The sequence below is a fragment of the Octopus sinensis genome, linkage group LG14 (assembly GCF_006345805.1).
Source record: "Octopus sinensis linkage group LG14, ASM634580v1, whole genome shotgun sequence".
Classification (NCBI taxonomy): Eukaryota; Metazoa; Mollusca; class Cephalopoda; order Octopoda; family Octopodidae; genus Octopus; species Octopus sinensis.
In genome coordinates this window covers 56,498,110-56,518,466 of record NC_043010.1, presented here as the reverse complement: position 1 = coordinate 56,518,466, position 20,357 = coordinate 56,498,110, and the positions used below count along the sequence as shown (strand labels likewise).

The window sequence follows — 20,357 nt, the reverse complement described above, 5'->3', positions numbered from 1 at the left end:
ATTAGTTGAGGAAACCCTTGGAGAATGGGGCTGCTTCCTGGTTTTGAAGGGTTCATTTACTGTTGGCTGCTTTTAGTGTGGTACAATCTGTTGCAAGTATAAGGACCAGGTTTCCAGTTGGAGGATAATTTCCTCCCATCATCTCATCAGGTCTGCAGAGGAGTTGGGGTAAAGTAAGAACTGTTCTTCTAATCATAAAGGAATTAAAAAAACAAAAAAAAAACATAACAAAAAACCACAACAAAAATAAAAGTTAAGAATACCTGGATGCACTTTCAGGAAAGCCTGTCGGCTGCTGATCCCGAGACTTGTGGCCCCTAAACATATGTATAATCCTGAATCTTCTGATGTGATCCTTTTTAGTGTCAATTTATTCACGTAAGAACCATCCGGTCGTTTCCAGTTTTCACCAGATTTTAGTACAACAAATTTCCGGCCTTTCACTTCAATGGTGTGGTTGACATTGGAAAGGGTGGAGGGGTCATCGACCCATTTCAGCCACTGGAAACGGAGAAGGGAGAAACGAGGTTACATTTCTTGGAATGAGGCAGAAGACTAAAAATGGACACAGGTGATCGGTCAGTTTAATGTCTAATATATATATGTGTGTATGTGGTATGTGTGTGTGTGTGTGTGTGTGTGTGTGTGTGTGTGTGTGTGTGAGTATAGATTCATTGGTGGATAGACAGATAGATGTACATAAACACATATGCAAATAGTTGAATGTTTAGGTAAAAAGAGAGAAAGTGAGAGTTTAACCAACACACACAGATATACAATAGTTGTTAGATAATGAGATATAATTAGTGCTAAGATAATTACGTGAGAGAGAGCAGTAGATACTTAATTAAATATTATTATATAAAGAGGAAAATACAGTATTAGTCAATGATTTATCATACTCCAAGGAATTCATGAAATAAGGGAGATAACTGCAAACATGTTTGACTGTATTAGAACTCATCAGTGACACAGACTTGACAGTAGTAGTGATGGTGGTAGAAACGCTGAGTGAATATAATAAAGGAGATTGTTGGGTGTAGATAATGAGAGGGAGGATGTATCTGAGAAGTTGACATTAACCCTTTCGTTACCAACCCGGCTGAAACCGGCTCTGGCTCTGTAGTACAAATGTCTTGTTTTTGTAAGTTTTGAATCAAAATCTTCCACCAAACCTTAGTCACAATTTATGTTGCTAACACTAGCTGAATGATAACTAAGTTATTTTACTAAATTCTTTGTTATATTTAATGTAATTGAAAGAAACACAGAGCATCTCAAAATAAATACAGTAACAAAAGGGTTAAACAAGTCAAATATATATATATATACACACACACACACACAAATAGTCTGGTGTATATTAACATAGAGCATACACATCACTGACCACTACACATGCACAGTTTTATATATATATATATATATATATACACACACACGCACAGTTTATATATACATACTACACTGTATACTGACCACTGTCTATACACACTAAACTTTGACCCCTTGACCTATAACACATTAATCCACCCACTTCATATGTTTACTCCCATCCCACCCTCATCCCGTTACTATAGCAACTCCTTCACATGAAAACAATCTGTTAGCTTTCTCCTCTTCTGCCTCATCACAAAACTCAGTCAAACTCTCACCTTTACAAATTAATTGTGTCCAACACAGAACCAACATCACAACCACCCAGGTTCCTCCCACTCTAGTGATTACAGATGCACCTTACATCTACAGGGTCCTACCTGCCCTTCCCTTACATTAGGGTACACACCTGCATGCTACAATCACAAAGGATCACAGTCAGATGGTTTAAGGGACTAGGTTCCTGCTATCCACTAAATAGCCCTTCAGCTCCACTGACAGAGCTACTCACACTGTTACTGCCCTAAACAGGGCACCCAGACAGCCTGATGTCTCCAGGGTAAGTGAAAATGATGTGGTGGTCCACAACATTTCTATTTGCATAAAGATGCAGTCTGTTATTGCAACAAGGACTTCACAGAAATGGACTGAAGAATAAAGAAGTATATATTATGTCTAAAAGCCATTGAACTATGACAGTACAAATGAGAAAGGAGCTAAAAACTCCGCCTTTGCTGACCCTGTGTCAACGCAAACCATTTATGAGCTCCCTAGAACTAAATACCATGGGACGGCTGCAAGTGCTAAATCTCTTTTGGTCTGCATCAACATTGATAAACCGCAAAGGAGTGTCCAGACCATCAGAAGTGGTCAATGGCTCAATGGAACAATGTTATCTTCTTTGATGAATCATCATTCACCCCTTTTCCCCACTTTGGAGACAGTCCAAAGAAGGCTTCAGCCCTGACTCTTTGGTCCCTACCATGAATCATAGAGCTGACTCTGTGAAGATTTGGGCAGACGTATCATGGAATTCTCTTGGCTGTTTCGTTGTTCTACACGGCAGAGTCAATGCCAAGGATTATCTGAGTATTTTGGCTGACCATGTCCATCCTCTGGACATGGTCCTTATTCCCTGATGGTCAAACAAGCTTCCAGGATGACAATGCACTGATTCACGTGGCCAATGTTATTCGGAATTTATGGGAAGAGCACAAAGACGAAATGAATCACTCGGATTGGGATTGGCCCCCAACAATCCCTGGATCTCAATAGAATCAAACATTTAGGGTACATTTAGGAGCGGCAAATGAAGGGCTGTTTCACTCCCCTATTATTGTTGCAGAAAGAACTAAAGCAGGCTTTTCTAAAAGAATGGCTGGAACCGTCCAGAACTTGTATGAGTGAATTCTTTGATGCATGAAAACTGTGATTAATGCCAAAGTTGGACCAACTCCATCTTACTCAATAAAAACTTCCATTTAACAAAGAGTCTCTGTTATTTTGCTCAACTTGTGTAGATAATGCATTCTAGACACATATACACCATAAAACAAAGATAGGATGGTCACAGCTGGAATGTCTTGATTAGAGCCACTCTGGAACAAAACAAGAAGCAGAGTCTTACAGTGAGATGACACATTGTGGAGGATGGGGGTTGGCAGGTTGCACCATCTTACTTTTATGTGAGGTTGGACTTCACTTTTGACATGACACTGGAATGACGCCTGCTCCCCCCTTTGAGCCGTTTGGTTGAGGGGGTGTGGCGGCAGCAGCTGCGGCTTTCTTTGAACTTTTTCTGAAAAACACAAATAGGATTGTGAAGAGAGGAAATAATAATAGTTTTAATACGAGTTTCAGTAATGATGATGTTGGTGATGTTGATGATGATGGTGGAGGTAATGATGATGATGATAGTGATGGTTATAATGTTGTTGATGTTGATAGTGATGGGGGACAGATAAAGATGTAATAAAGGAGAAAAGATGTCTAAGACTGGAGACAAAGAGTTAAACAGATGTAATGACAGATGTAATGACACACAGAGAAAAAAAAGGTGCATTTGAAGAAAGATGTTGTCACTTACCGACAACTTCCAGAGAATATGTATAATTGATGGTACCATGGATGTTAGTGACCACACAAGTGTACTGGCCACTGTCCTCTTGTCGTAAATCATCAATCTTTAACGTCCAACGGAGTCTACTGTCCTGATAGTTGCCCATGTTATCAGATGTCCACATCTGACCATCCTTCAGCCATTGTATCTCCGGCCGTGGGTTACCACTTGCTCGACATCGGAACCTTATGGAACTTCCAACCGGGCGCGGGATTGACTTTTTTTTCATCTTACTCAGGTGCAGGAAACGGGGCTCAGCTTCAAAACAAAGAAAGGACCCTTTATTTTAAGGGGACAGACAGACAGCTTCAAAACAAAGAAAGGACCCTTTACTTTAAGGGGACAGACAGACAGCGTCAAAACAAAGAAAGGACCCTTTACTTTAAGGGGACAGACAGACAGCTTCAAAACAAAGAAAGGACCCTTTATTTTAAGGGGACAGACAGACAGCTTCAAAACAAAGAAAGGACCCTTTACTTTAAGGGGACAGACAGACAGCTTCAAAACAAAGAAAGGACCCTTTACTTTAAGGGGACAGACAGACAGCTTCAAAACAAAGAAAGGACCCTTTACTTTAAGGGGACAGACAGACAGCTTCAAAACAAAGAAAGGACCCTTTATTTTAAGGGGACAGACAGACAGCTTCAAAACAAAGAAAGGACCCTTTACTTTAAGGGGACAGACAGACAGCTTCAAAACAAAGAAAGGACCCTTTACTTTAAGGGGACAGACAGACAGCTTCAAAACAAAGAAAGGACCCTTTACTTTAAGGCCACTGTTCAGCTCAACACACATCTATACACGTACAACTAATTGTATTAATGCTACTGGGTGAGGGGGGGGGAAGAAAGATTGTGAAGATCTTGAGTAGAACTGCTCCCTATGCACCCCACACCATAAAGAAGGATTAGCTGAATCCATGAATGGCGGGTGAGGGGGGGGGTCTTAATGTATTGTTGACATTTTTGTTGTTTCTTTCTGATGCTCAGGGATTGCTCCAGGAGGGCCACACCAAGCTCCAGTTGTCTGGTTTGGCATGGTTTGTAGGGCTGGATGCCCAGGTTGGTGTCAGGAAGAGCATCCAGCCATAAAACTGACAACTGGAACTTGTTGTAGTCCCCTGGCTTGCCAGCTCCTGACAATCCGTCCAAGCCATGCCAGCATGGAAAATGGACATTAAATGATAATGATGATGATGATGATATATAATATGACTCTTCTGTGTGTGTGTTTATGTTGTTGACTGTTATGTAGTTGCTTGTATTTGATGTCTGCTGTTGTTGTTGTAGACAATAGATTCGGTAGGTGTTACTTTCAATCTGTCTTTGTGGAACCAAATTTTTTCCAAAGCAGTGTAATGTGTGAGGTTGTGAAGACAGGTTTAAAAATGGGAGAGAGAATGAATCCCTGTTGTATTCCAATAGTAAATTCTGGAGTGTTGTTCCTCTATATTACTTAGTCTTAGCAACCTGACAGGTAGTTGGAGGTGGTGGTCATTATTTTGTTAAGGCGAGTGTGGAGTCCATTGCCAATGTTGATGGTTATTAGAATGGTATAGGCTGTAGCGTAGTGGTTTGGATCAATGTTATTTAGAGGGGAGGGGGGATACAACCTTTACAATGTTATCTGACATGATAGAAACTTCAGCTAAATGTCCTTCACATTTTCCTTGGGATAAAGAAGTCTTCACTGTAAGATAGGATGGTCATAGCTGGAATGTCATTTTAAAGGGAGTGAATGAAACTAGAAAATCTCTGAAGAATAGAGAGAAGACATGACAGCTCCTAAATAACTTACTTGCTCCTGTAGGGTCCAGTTGGTGAGGGTAGAGATTGTTCTGTTGGCTACTTTCTTTCTTCTCAGCTGCAAACAACAACAACAACAATTATACTAAGACTGGCAGCAACAGTGGTGGTGGTGGTGGGCGTTTGTTTTTGACAAGGCAACAAGAGGAACATGTCCTGGTGTATTACTGGTACAAATTACAAAGCTCAGGCATGCTGTAAGAAATCTAATGGGGGTGAGATGTGAAATGTAGGATAATGTTAAACATTAATAAAGAAAACATTCTTTTGTAACAAAGTGAGATGATGTCATATCAGGATTTGATATCATGCCCCCCCCCACCAAGGTAGAAATAAAGACACTGACAGACAGATAGACTGACAGACAGATAGACTGACACATAAACATTAAGAAAAGAAAAGACAAAAGATGGAATTCTAGTAATGGTGGTGGTGGTGGTGGTGGTCAGTCATTTAACACACAACAACAAACACCACCATGTCCACTGCAATGGTTGCTGTGGTGGTGGTGGTATTACAGTTAATTGATTAAATCTACTCCAGTAGTTAATTAGTAATTATTGGCCAAGGAGAGATGAATAACCAAATCAACTCTGGTTTGCTTTGAACTCACAACAGTTCAGTGAAATCCCTGACAAAGCACAACACTTTACCATTACAGCCATCTGACCCCACCACCAGCACCACCAACAATAACAACAACAACAGTATCATGTAAGAGGTGGGGAATAGTGCCAGTGAGCATGAACACACACACACACTCATCTTCCCCGGCTGTGTGCCTGTCTCAGCCATACAGACAATGGTAAGATGCTGGAAATGGAAATGATAATGATGGAGCTGGTGCTAATGGTGGTTGGTGGAGGTGATGTCCTCAATGTAAGAGAGGAATGTTAACAAGCCGGTCTGTAGAGGGGGGGGACACAATATTAACAATGTTTTTACATGGAGACCCACCCCTCCCTCATTGCTTACACCACCACCACCGCCGCCCAGTGTCACCCCAGCCCCTCCCCCACTGCCCTCAGTTTCAGATGTAAATGGAAGACTGAAATGTTCAGACATGTTTATTGGCGGGTGGGGGGCACAAATGGACTCTGTCAGTAATTTTAGGACATTAGGACAGAGTAATGGGGAGGGAATGTGTGTGTGCAGAGGTGTATGGATGTATGTATACATGGTGAGTGTATGTCTCTGTGCATACATGTGTTTATGTTTGCTTTTTATGCCTATATTGTGTGTGTGTGTGTGTGTGTGTGTGTGTGGTGTGTGTGTGTGTGTGTGTGTGTGTGTGTGTTACACTATTATTTAGAAAGAGCACATATGTTGATAACCAAAATAGAGATTATATGATTACTTGTTCCGGCTATCTATCTGCACCCGTTCTGTTCTATCTGTCTGTCTATATCTATCTATCTGGATATTTATGAACTCTCTCTCTCTCTCTCTGCCAAACTATGGTTGTAAGAGATAGATAGAGAGAGAGGGAGAGAGAGAGAGAGGGAGAGAGAGAGAGAGAGCTTGTGAAGTAGCTGCCCTTCCCCTGCCCCTTCACTGAGACATTCTGTGAAGCAGCTATTATAAACAAGCCTCCCCACTCCAAACCCAGTTTTGTTTAGGGGACATTGTTACAAGCAAGCTGCTTTAGGGATCTAATTTATAGGGCTTATCCCAGAGCACTAGGGGATAAGGTGGGTGTGGCAGTTAATTAGGGAGACAGCAACAGGGGCACCGTGGACACATTTTAGATCACCCCCCCCCATCTCTTATTGTATTTTACATTAAGACCTGCTTTAAGATGCAATATTTTATGCTTTAGCATATTGTGGTGGTGGTGGTGGTGGCGATGGTGGTGGTGGCGGCAATGGACCCCTGGATAAGCTAACAGTCACCTCTTCAGTTTAATAAACTGAATCAATGTAGACTCAGTCATTACTGGCCCACAACCACACTGCAACAGTGCTGTCACAGTGATCTGAACCCAGGACCTTATTTTCATAAATGGTGTAGTGAGAAGAACAACAGTGGAATGATTTACCCCTTCAGGGCTTCTCAATGACTGATGGTGGAGTAGAGAAGACAGTAGGGAAAGGGTCACTGACCCCTTTCAAGGGCTCTCTATGACAGGTGGTAATGGTGAGGGTGGAGTTACCAATCCCTTTCAGAATCTCTGTCAGTTGGGAATGGCAGCTATTCTCAAATGGGACACCTGGCCCCTAGTGGGCTCTGCCTTAAAAAAGGAAGGACATATTAGACAAAACAGAGCCTTGATTAAGAAGACCTGTAATCAAAGGTGTTCCTGCCATGACTATTCCATATATTTTAAGTCAATGTGTATCTAGGATTACATTATGTAATGTGTTGTTCCTTTTTTTGAAGTCATTACTCTGCAGTTTAAAGGGACATTAGTTGTTATTTTCAGCAGGTTGTGTCACCATGTACAGCCCCACTCGTAAGCACATAGTCAAAGGTATAGGGTGTCAATCAAACAGGATGGGCCTGGCTGGAATCTCATTGATTCTAGCATTGACCAAGGGATAAAGAACGGGAAGGGAGATACATCTGTTCCTTACTGTCTATAAGAGGGCAGCACTGGTAGAGGGCGTTTAAAGGTGTGTGTGGGAGTTAGGCCCTGGCCCCTTCCTAGTCCTACAGTGTGTGTAAGGATGGACTACAACATTAATTGATGTGAGAGAAGAGTCTGGCAGCTGTTTTTTTGTTTTTTTACACAATTTGTTTATGAAACAGACAGACACAGCAGGGATGGAGGGAGGGGGTATTTCTCTCTCTCTCTTTGTATATATATAAGTGTGTGTGTGTGTGTGTGCATATGCATATGTGTGTACATGTATATATATATATATATATATATATATATATATATATATGTATATGCACACACACACACACATGTCCAAGCCATGCCAGCATGGAAAACAAACATTAATGTGTGTGTGTGTGTGTGTGTGTGTATGGTGGAGGAGAGGTGTAGAGATGAGTTGACACATTTTTACAGTCATTAAACAAATCAAGAAAACTATTAAAATTCAAAGACTTCTGTTGTGATAGATTGCTGTGGTGGAGGTGGTGGTGGGTGGTGTGGGTTAGTGATGGAATGTTGTTGTTATTGGTGGTAGGAGTGGTGGTGTGTGTGTTGTAGTTTTGGTGGTGGTGTAGACGTATTTGTTGTGATTTAACCCCAGGTCTGCCCTCACCCAGCAGACCCAGGATCAAAAGTGTACCAGTTGTGACCATCCTGCCTTTTATTTTGAGTTAATCTATCTAGGATTACATTACCTAATGTGTTTTCTCATCTAAGATGGTAGGATGAATATGAGGAACGTTTGTCTGCTATTTCTAGCAAGTAGAGCAAACACACAGAGGTCCCCTTCCTCTGCAGGTTGCACTCCACACACACACGAAGGAGTTCTAATTCATAATCAACTGATCCTCCTGTATTTTCTTTAACCCAAAGCCAGGAACCTTTCATCACCCTCCTCATGTGTGTCTTTTTTAATATCTTGCAAAATTCTGCTTGGCCATGGGGAAATATTAGCTTGCATGGTGACAGGTGAGGAGAACAGGAAGGGCATCTGGCCATGGAAAAATCTGCCTCAATAAATTCTGTCTGACCCATGCAAGCATGGAAAAGTGGATTTCAAAGAATGATGAAAAATATTATTCAAATCTTATTATAGATGTTTTACACGTTTCTTTTACATGTACAAAAGTCTAACTCCTATAAGGAAATGAAACATGTGTAATGATGATAAATATCAAAAAAGTTCTTCCAACTTCCTAATTTCCTGTTTTGGTAATATATATATATATTTATGCATATATATATATATATATATATATATATATATATATATATATATATATATATATATACACACACATATATACAAGAAGGGATGGGGTGGAAGAAATACACAGACATACATATGCATGTGTATACATCTTGGCCCATCGAAAAACACATAGTCCTGAGTGTATGTGTGTGTGTGGGTTATCATCATCATCATCATCGTTTAACGTCCGTGTTCCGTGCTAGCATGGGTGTGTATGTATAAAGGATATATACACATGTTCTTCACACCTTCCCCTCATACACCACAGGTATTTGTGTATAAGCAGAGGCTCGTTAGCAGTAGCTTAATTAAGTAGGTAGTGATAAAGGGAGCTGAAAGCTGTAAGTTATTAAGGGATTCCCTATTTCTATAAAAAGATGGGAGTCAAGTAGATGCAACTTGTCTCTCAGCAGTCAGTCAAGTCAAGGACTTTTATTCCTTACTGAGGCCCTTAGGCGCACCCCTTCTCTCTTGCTCTCTCTCACACACACATACACACAGCTATGTTTGGGTAGGTTTAAAGAGAACTTGGATATAATTGATAAAGACTGCTATATCTTTAGTTGCTTATAAAAGAGTTTATCATTTGAGTTCAGCCAATCAGAGAAAGCCACTCTCAACTAATCAATTACAGTTCAGCTAACAAGTAATAGTTTTGAAATCTATATCAAAGGTGAGGGTCGCCTGAAAACATCTGAAACCAATGGTAATCCTATATATAACTACACTACATAACACAGTGTACACAGTGTCTGGATAGCACATACTATATATATATACACACACACACATATACATGTATATATATATACACAACATAAACCATGTTTGAACACTGTATGAACTATATACACAGTGTATAAAGTGTCTATACACCATTTAGCACATATACAGTCTACACTATACATATACACACCATGTATTATATACATGCTATATATATAAGGTCTACTGACACCACACACACCTCCTACATATATAGATGCAAAGAATGGCCACCCTGACTAACCCAGAGTCATCAATGCACTCCCAGCTGTGATCCTCTCCCTGCCTATTCTACCTCTACTACAGTGGTCACTGTTCATGAGAACCTCTCTTACACCAGACCCCACCCCCACCCCATCCTTTCTTTCCGGAACATGACCCCTCCCCCCACCATCACTCAGTCAATTCTTCTTCTTGACTTGGCTTTGTGAGTGACAATTTACAGGGGATGAGATGGGGGATGTCCAAATCTGTTACAAGCTTATTGATGCCCAATGAGTCTGATTCAAGAAAAACAGGTACAACCATGGAGGCTACATGGAAAGATAGGCTGGTGAGGGGTGGCTGTAGCAATCCTTGTTTTTCTTCTTTTTTAGGTATTGTCTAAGGAGACCATTGCCCAGATGACAGTGAGATGTCAACCTTCTGAGTCAGTGGCAAGAACAGATGAAAGGTGGTGATCAAAGTGGTTGGTGCTGAGGGAGACCTTCTTTGCTGCTCCTCTATTATGGGGAGTAGAGCAGAGTTTGCCATGCAGTGTGATCTTGGGAAGATGATGATCTTCCATCCTTGTGATGTGTTCTGCCTCAACAGCAGATGAAAAGCTTGTGGAGTTTAGAGTGCAGTGCTATACTTACTTGGCTGCTTCCCATGTTTCAGGCGTGATCCCATCCACCCCTATTCCCTTCCCACTTGTCAGCTTCTCTATTGCTTTGGCTGCCTCTGTGAGGGAGGGAATCCCCCTCCAGCTCTGCCTTCGAAGGCTGCTGTGGGATATAAAGCACTGCTGTGTCATAGACTGAACAGTTGGCACCAAAGAGGGTTTGAAAGTGCTCTGACCACCAATTCAAGATAATGGCCTTATCTGTGGAAAGCATCTTTCTTTCAATCTGCACTTTGCAATGGACTCTGGATGGAGTGCATTGGACCAGACAAAGCTTTTCAGGGTTTCATAGAATCCCTTGCAGCTGTCAATGTCTGCATTAAGCTGAGTTCTTTTGGTGAGGCTTATCCACCATTTATGTTGGATCTGCTTTGTTCCCAGAGCAATATAGCTTTGCAGGGTGAGCCTAGTGGGATGATCTCATCAGATAGTCTCTGCATCTCTTGGTTATTTCATCAAACTAGTCTTTGTGGAGAAGCTTTGTAGCTCTTCAGAGGTTTGCAGGATAGTTTTTTTTTATTTTTTCAGATGTTTCCAAAGCACTTCAGGAGAGGGGTCTCTGAGGAGCAACTGGGATCTTGGAGCTTTAACTCTAGGTTTGTCTGGAAGTTAGCTTTCACTTCAGCTGACTGTAGGATACTGACCTGGAGCTTCCTTCCTTGACCTCTACCTCTCTAGGCCTTAGGTTTGAAATGGAAGCTGAGCTTGTAGTGGACAAGATGATGATCTGAATAGCATTCTGCATTAGGCCTCATTCAAGTGTGAAAGACATCACTCTGGTCTCTCTTATGCACCCAGGGGTATGCAAACTGTCTTTCTACTGGAAGAGGCTGTTGGTAATGGGTAATTGCCTCTCTGTGCAAAACTCCAACAGAAGCTGCCTGTTGTTGCAATTCATAACAGCATGCTTCTGAATCTTGGCCTACTCTTACATTGAACTCATCAAAGACATTGTTGTTTGGAGGGTTGGGGTGTAGACACCAGGGAAGGTGCATTGAGATGATGCAATCTGAATGACCAGTTGGAAGGTTTTCTAATGGAGTTTTCTAAAGGGGAAATGTAGTTTCTGACCATGAAGCTGACACTGGAGAGACGTCTTTCAGCCTGTGGCTTGCTGGACCCACAGAGAATGTAACCTGTGCCATGTTGTTGAAGAAGGCCTTCTTCATCTGTCAAGCACACTTGACTAAAGAGAGCAATATCAAGGTTCAATCTGCAAAATGCTGTTCTGGCCTGCTGCTGTCAGTCTTGTCTATCATGGTTCTGATGTTCCAGTGGAGGCTGCGTTTGTCTGTCAGAGACCTTGTTGTGTGTGTGCATGTATCCGTAATGGACTAAGAAAGAAGTCATTGAAAAGGTTACAAATAATAATGAAAGAGCTTTGATAAAAAAACAAACAAAACAAAACAAACGACTTACTGTGTATCCAAGTTAAACAAGCAATTGATTAGTTGGTTGGATATTTGACCAATTGACTAATAATAAAGGAGTGGAATTGAACCAGTGCATGTGTTTAATAATATTGGCATAATGACCCTCCCTAGACACAACTGTATATATATATATATATATATATATATATATATACATAAGTTCAGTAAAATTTAGATTCAGTTGAATATGGTACTTCAGTTAAAGGCACCAGAATTTAGTATGGTATTATCCATGTAATTAAAATAAGGTGATTATAATCAAAATAAGCAACAAGGATATCCAGAGGTAATGCAGTACGATCGTTGCATGAAACGATCGTACTGCATTAGCTCTGGATATCCTTGTTGCTTATTTTGATTATATATATATATATTATTAGTTGGTCAATGTCTCTAGTGGTCAATGCAGAAACTAGCGATAGATGAGTGGTTAGTGAGAGCTGTACAAGCCATGCTATTGGTAAGGTGAGGGTTAGCAACAAGTCTAGTGGAGAATTCAGGGTACAAGTAAGGGTTCACCGAGGATCAGTCCTCAGCCCCCTCTTGTTGATCATAGTCCTCCAGGCGATAGCAGAGGAATTCAAGACAGGCTGCCCCTGGGAGCTCCTCTATGCTGACGACCTTCTTCTTATAGCTGAATCACTACCGGAACTAGAGGAGTTTCGGGTGTGGAAGCAAGGTCTAGAATCAACGGGCTTTAGAGTTAACCTAGCAAAAACTAGAGTCTTAGTAGGTAGGAAGGCAGACAAATCACAAATCCCTTCGGGTAGATGGCCCAGCTCAATCTGTAGAAAAGGCATAGGTAGAAACTCCATAAGATGTACTTGGTGTGAGCTATGGACTCATAAGAGGTGACACAATATCAGAGGAAGGTTAACAGGGAAAATAGTTTTTGTGTGTGGAAGGTGCACAGGTACAACAAACACAACAAACATACAGAAAATAGATTTCATCAGATGCCAGAGGGGAAAAGTAGAAGTAGATGATAGCTTCTGTTACTTAGGTGACCAACTCAGTAGCAGGGCTAGATACACTGAGAGCATTAGTGCTAGAATAAGAATAGGCCGGGCAAAGTTCAGAGAGCTCCTACCTCTGCTAGTAGCAAAGAGTGAAAAGTAGACTGTATAATGCCTGTGTGTGAACAGCCATGTTACAAGGCAGTGAAACATGGGCTGTGGCTGCTGGGGACAAGCATAGGCTTGTAAGCAATGAAGCTAGTATGCTCTGCTGGATGTGTAATGTCTGTGTATGCATGACTGAGTGTAAGCATCCTGAGAGAAAAGTTGGCCATAAGAAGCATCAGATGTGGTGTGCAAGAGAGATGACTGCGTTGGTATGGTCATGTAATGTGTATGGATGAAGACAGCCGTGTGAAGAAGTGTCACACTCTAATGGTGGAGGGAACCTGTGGAAGAGGTAGACTTAGGAAGACATGGGATGAGGTGGTGAAGCGTGATCTTTGAATGTTAGGCCTCACAAAGGCAATGACAAGCAACCAATACCTTTGGAGATATGCCATGCTTGAGAAGACTCATCAAATACTCACGTATAACTGTAAGGGTGAAGTTGAGCTGAACACTGCCAAAACCGTTGGTTGCTTTACATGTGTACAATCCACTGTCTTCAATTTCAACATCTTTAATGCGGAGTCCCATCTCCTGGATTCGAAACCTCTCCCATGCAATGTTGATAGTGTGTCCATCTTTACTCCACTGCATGTAGGGTGGAGGTATGGCAGTGATGGGGCAGCGGATTCTAAAGTTCTTTCCAATGTAGGCAATGAGACGTTTATGAGAGACAGCAGTCTGGTTAATAAAGGGAGGACCTGCAAAGAAAGAGAGAGAGAGACAGTTGTCATGGTTACTGTGTAGCATCATCATAGTGAGGTGGCTGTTTAAGCCAAGGACGGGCCTCAGTGAGTGTGTTAGTTGGGTACTGGATTTGGTAGATGGAAACTGAAAGAAGCCCACTGTGTCTAAATATATATGTATGTATGTATGTATGTATGTATGCTTATGTCAGGTCATTTTCGAGTGCTACTGGTAACAACCTGTTGCATGGTTGGGTCGTCGGCAACTAAACCGGCAACCCCACCAAGCTTGCTTGGTGAGGAGGGTGTTTATTGGACACCCTGCGGGATGAAAAACAAAACCCGTCAAAGGGTGGAGGAACTCTTGAGAGTCAACGGCCATCCAATAAATGTCTTAAGGCTGTATCATGCACGGGGACATAGAAATAATCGGACTGAATACCCGTTCGCGCGGTTAAACCATTCAGAGTGAAGGACTCCTAGCCTTTGTTAGGGCATCCTTCTAGGAGAAGGTAACTCAGGTAATTGGGATAAAACCTGCGGCTCAGTGGTTACCGATGATGTTGACTTGTTCTTCTTTTCGGATTATGGCTGCTGTTGCTTAGTGAGTGGGATTGACTCAGTGCACAGCCTTTCCTTACTTTAAAAAAAATCTTTTTGCACAGGCATTGCATGATAACAACATTGATTAAGCTTCATGCAATGGCCATACTCGATAACGAGGGGGCAGCCACCATGTATGTATTTATGCATGCATGTATGCATGCATGTATGTATGTATGTATGTATATGTGTGTGTATGCATGTGAATGTGTTACTGTCTTTTTGCCTTGACATCCTGTGATAATAGTGTCGCTGTCATGCAAGTGATGTCCCCTGTTTCCAATCTCCTGCAAAAACATGTCTGGTCATGGGGAAGTATTACATTGATGACTGGAACAACATCTAACCAGAGAAAATCTGCTTCAAGCATGGAAAAGTGGGCGGTCTGTATGCATGTGTGTGTGTGTGTATCAGGTCTGAACCTTCACATCGTTTTAATTAAATAAAATGACAAAGGGGAGGAAGAGGAAGAGGAGATGTGATTGTAGCCATGACCTCTAGGGGTCATAATGGCCAGACTGGTTAGTGATTGATATGGCTAGCTGGAACTATCTGTAGAGAGGTGTGGGGGTGGGGTGGAAGAAAACAAGAGAGGAGGTGGGAGGGGGGAAGAGGATTACAGCTGTAGTAAAGAATGGGCCACAGTCTCATACATAGAGGGAGATGTGGTGGTGGTGGTGGGGGGGCGGAGGTGATTGTGTTTTGTGAGTTCAATCTCAGGTTTTGAAATTCCCATTGTTCATTGAAATAGAGTTAACTGATCAACACAACACCAACAACAACAACAACAGCAATTTTTCATCTAATACCCCCTCCCACCAGTTTTAGGTGTGTATTGAATTGTAATATTATATCACACACACACACACACCCGTACACAAATGTACATGTGCAAATCCACGCACCATGTTAGTGAAGTATACACACACATGTGTGTACATATATATACTTATACATACACACTTACATAGATGTATATATTATACACACACATGTACATGGGTGTGTGTGTGTGTTTACTTCAGCCAATGTAGAGTATCAATTTACACACATACTCGTATAATACATAATACACACACACACACACACATGTACAGACCACACACATTAAATAACACGAAGACACAAACTTACATTCAACTATACATATATACAAACCACACACACACACACACATGTGTATGTATGTGTGTGTGTGTGTGTGTGTGTGTGTGTACATATATATATATATATATATATATATATATATATATATAGATAGATAGATAGATAGATATAGAAATATAATAAGGGCTCCCAAATAAGGAAGCCTAGTGCTAGAGACACAAAAAGGATAAATTCATCGAGAGTGAAATTTATCCCTTTTTGTGTCTCTAGCACTAGGCTTCCTTATTTGGGAGCCCTTTATTATATTTCTATATGAATAATATTTTGTCTAATGACTAATTCGTCTTTTGTGCTAGGCCACTGGTAATAATAATCTATGTTATTACCCTTTTTGATTATGTTCACGTATATATATATATATATATATATATAAGATAAACTTACTTGGAGATGGATGTGTGGCATTCAATCAAATAATAATCAAATACTAATATAAATAATAATTATATATATGCATATATACATAGATCTATGTACATAGATACATACTTATATAAGTATATAGGTATGCATATATGGGTACAGGACAACATAAAATGTAAACAACATGAAATACGAAAATAAAGTTGGGTATGCAAAGAACAAGAGAAACGAATGGAAAGCAAGACAAGCAATATAAAAAACGACCCTTCATCAGTTGTCGGCTGCCCTTCTACTCCTTATTTTGAGCAATGAATGACAATATAAGACTTTGAAGGCAGTTGTTCCTGCGAACCAAAATAAAATTTGGAATTTGCGGAGGGTCAAAGTTGGTAACAAAAACAGGACATACAATAAACCAACCAAAACAAAGACAAACAGGGAGGGCTGTTAGGCCAAGACAAGGTAAGGTAGCGAATGCTGGAAGAAGATTTTTTGATAAGAGAGGAGACAGATAAGAATGCGTCTGGACTGTGTGACGGACTGAAGAAAAAGAAAGATGATCACGTGAGGAAAGGAAAGATGGATGAAGGTCACGTGTGAGCAACGAGAAAGAGTAAAGAGGGAAGAGGGAGAGAGACAGATAGAAAATGGTGAAAAGGAGAAAAAAGAATTAGAGAACGGATGAGAGAGAAAACAAAACAGATAGAAAGAGCCATGTCCTGTACTTATATATGTGTACCTATATACATTTATATGTATGTATATATGCATATATCTATATATTATTTATATTATATATATATGTGTGTGTGTGTGTGTGTACGTGTGTGTACATATATATAAATATATATCAATATGTATGCATACCAATCCTACATATATATAAATGCAGACCACATCCTGTCCTGAATGTTCACAGATCAAATATAGATTAACTATTTGTTGTCCATTGCTAACAGAAACTCCATCCATCCATCACTCTGGTGTCTGGAGCTGTTATATTTCAGCACGATGCGGTCAAATTATATGATTTTAATATGTAAAAGCTGCCAGTTTGGTCTTTATTTAAGAACTCGTTATATTTCACAATGAACAGTAAAGTAATCATGAATCAACAGTTGATGGCAGTTATGGATTAGTTTTCAATTATTTGCCACTATTGCCTGGCCTGGCTTAGCATTGTGCTAACTGCATAGTCACTTGTTTGGACAGATCAACACATGTCTGTCCAAAATACACACAACAGACACAGAGGCAGATACTCACAACTACAGCCCCACTCACAGGACCACTACAGAGCTATGACCTCAACTCTCTTTCTCTCTGTGCATACACACACACACACAGATATGTAGTTATGTTTGTGTATAAATGTATATAGTATACATATACACACACACACACACATATAATGTAAATATGTACATCAGTTAAGAGCAAGTTTCATGGAATGGTACCAGATGTACCCTAGGTACTCCAGATACCCGTCTAACAGCAACCACTCTCCTACTTTAAGCAAACCACACCATTTACAATAAAAGAAAAGGTAATCTCATCATGACCACCACTACCTCAAATCCCCACCTCTCCACTACACTCACACACACCCTTGCCATGACCACCATACTTCACCCCCCCCCGCCACCACTGCTGCTGCCACCACCGCCACCATGGCCACCACCACCGTAAACTAAACCTTTCTCCAATTTACATTAAATGCTGTCAAAGTTTGTTATTTCCTTTCTAAAAAAGCTTTCTCATCCCCCACCCCCCTCTCCTACCCTCACCACAACCTCCCCCCTTTTCCTATTCACTGCCAAATACAACAACAACAACAACAACAAACACTTTGCTCTTTTGTCTTTTTTTCTCTTTTGCAACATTTTGAGAAAACATCCAAAAGACATTTCACAATAACAACACACACACACGCACACACACACAGTCTCTCTTTCTCTCTCTCTCTCTCTCTCACACACACACACACACACGCACACACACATCAACTAAACATTTGTATAATTATTGGCTGTGCCAGAAATAGCAGCCAAGCCAATGAAGGCCTCTTCGGATACTAATGTCAAAGATATGAAAAAATTGTGATGTCCATGGTTGGAGTTTCCTTCAGCACAAGTTAGTTTCAGTATTGATGTCTTGGAGCTAAACAACATCTCTCTCTCTCTCTCTCTCTCTCTCACATACACATGCATGCATATGTACACACACACACACACATTCACAGACAAATAAGGCAGAAAGACTTCACAATCTAAAATTCTGTAAAGAAAGTAAAGAGGAGGAAAAGAAAGAGGAGGAGTAGGGAGAAAAGAGAGGGGAGGAGGAGGACGTTTCTAGCATTTTCAGAAGAACATGAAGAAAATGGTAAAAAAAAATTTTGACATTTCGTGAAGAAAATATTTGATTAGTGAGGGTGGATGGGTATATATAAGGGGTGGATGAGTATATATATACATACATACATATATATATATATGTGTGTGTGTGTGTGTGTGGTGGATGGGTATACATACACCCGACCTCTCCATGTAGTAGTGTAGGGGTGGCTGGGTATTAACAGGGTGGAGGTTACATAAACACTGGCCTTAACTGAGAGTGAAGGTGGAGGGGTACATACGGAGTGGAGGTTATACTCTATCAACCTCTACTCAGAGTGAGGGTGTGTGGGCAAATAGTGAGTGGAGGTTACATCATCCCCACTCCCCCTCAACTTTGTCAGTTAAGAAAAAAGTAATATTATTCTAGATCTCACATTAATATTAGGTTGGCCACCCTGGGTGGTGGTGGTCATGGTGGGGGTGGAGCTTTTGTTGTTGTTGGTGTTGTGAAACACAAACACAGTTTTACTTGAAAACCCGTGACACGTATATGTTTGTGCGTGTATGTATGTGTTTGTGTATGTATGTATATATATATCATCGTTGTTATTGTTTAGCCTCATCTCCTATACTGGCAGATATAAGTATATATGAATGTAAGTGTGTGTGTGTGTGTGTGTGTGTGTGTGTGGTGGATGGGTATACATACACCCGACCTCTCCATGTAGTAGTGTAGGGGTGGCTGGGTATTAACAGGGTGGAGGTTACATAAACACTGGCCTTAACTGAGAGTGAAGGTGGAGGGGTACATACGGAGTGGAGGTTATACTCTATCAACCTCTACTCAGAGTGAGGGTGTGTGGGCAAATAGTGAGTGGAGGTTACATCATCCCCACTCCCCCTCAACTTTGTCAGTTAAGAAAAAAGTAATATTATTCTAGATCTCACATTAATATTAGGTTGGCCACCCTGGGTGGTGGTGGTCATGGTGGGGGTGGAGCTTTTGTTGTTGTTGGTGTTGTGAAACACAAACACAGTTTTACTTGAAAACCCGTGACACGTATATGTTTGTGCGTGTATGTATGTGTTTGTGTATGTATGTATATATATATCATCGTTGTTATTGTTTAGCCTCATCTCCTATACTGGCAGATATAAGTATATATGAATGTAAGTGTGTGTGTGTGTGTGTGTGTGTGCACGTATGTGTATATGAGAAAGAGGGAGAGAGCGGGGGAAGGGGGAAACACGAGACATCCCACCTACCTCCGGAACCCTGCCTCTTCCTGTTAGGGTAAAAAAAACTTGAGGGCTGCCACCATGGATGAGAATATGATGAAGGTGAAGGGAGATGGTGAGGATGGCAGAGGAAAAGCAGGAGGAGGGAGGGGGGGAGTCTGAATTAGATTTTTCAGAGGCACCAGAACAAAAGATACACATTCTTCTGGGTGGCTAACAGCAATGGCTGAGTGGAGTAGGGATACTTTTGGCAGAGAAATGGCTAAGGTCACCAAGGAAGCCAGGGTATGTGATAGGATAATGAGGATGCGGTGAGTCATGGTCAAAACAAGATAGCATTTAGGAGGGAGAGACCCAAAAAGAAGGACTTGTTTTATGAAATCCTACTCAAAGAAGTTGCGTGGCCTTATGGCTAGGGAGTTGCACCCATGAGTGCCAGATTGTGGGTTCAATTCCTGGACTGGGCAATGTGTTGTGTTCTTGAGCAAAACACTTCATGTTTATGAAAAGTTGTATGGGGACTGGCATTTCAAAGAATAGAGCCAATGTTTCTTTTGCATGTTGTCAAAAGTGACTACAAGAGGTTGAGGTAGGGTTTGCACT

The 20,357-nt window shown here is 41.1% G+C and overlaps 1 protein-coding gene across 1 annotated transcript in view; it reads right to left on the bottom strand.

Moving 5' to 3' along the window:
• LOC115219248 (fibroblast growth factor receptor-like 1) overlaps positions 1–20,357 on the bottom strand; it is a 67,040-nt gene that overhangs the window by 1,731 nt on the left and 44,952 nt on the right. The window contains exons 4-8 of the mRNA XM_029789397.2: positions 13,783–14,061; positions 5,294–5,359; positions 3,464–3,754; positions 3,057–3,175; positions 264–501 (exon numbers count right to left, since the gene is read on the bottom strand). Coding sequence (XP_029645257.1) covers positions 264–501; positions 3,057–3,175; positions 3,464–3,754; positions 5,294–5,359; positions 13,783–14,061 — 993 coding nt within the window. The remainder of the gene's footprint in view (positions 1–263; positions 502–3,056; positions 3,176–3,463; positions 3,755–5,293; positions 5,360–13,782; positions 14,062–20,357) is intronic.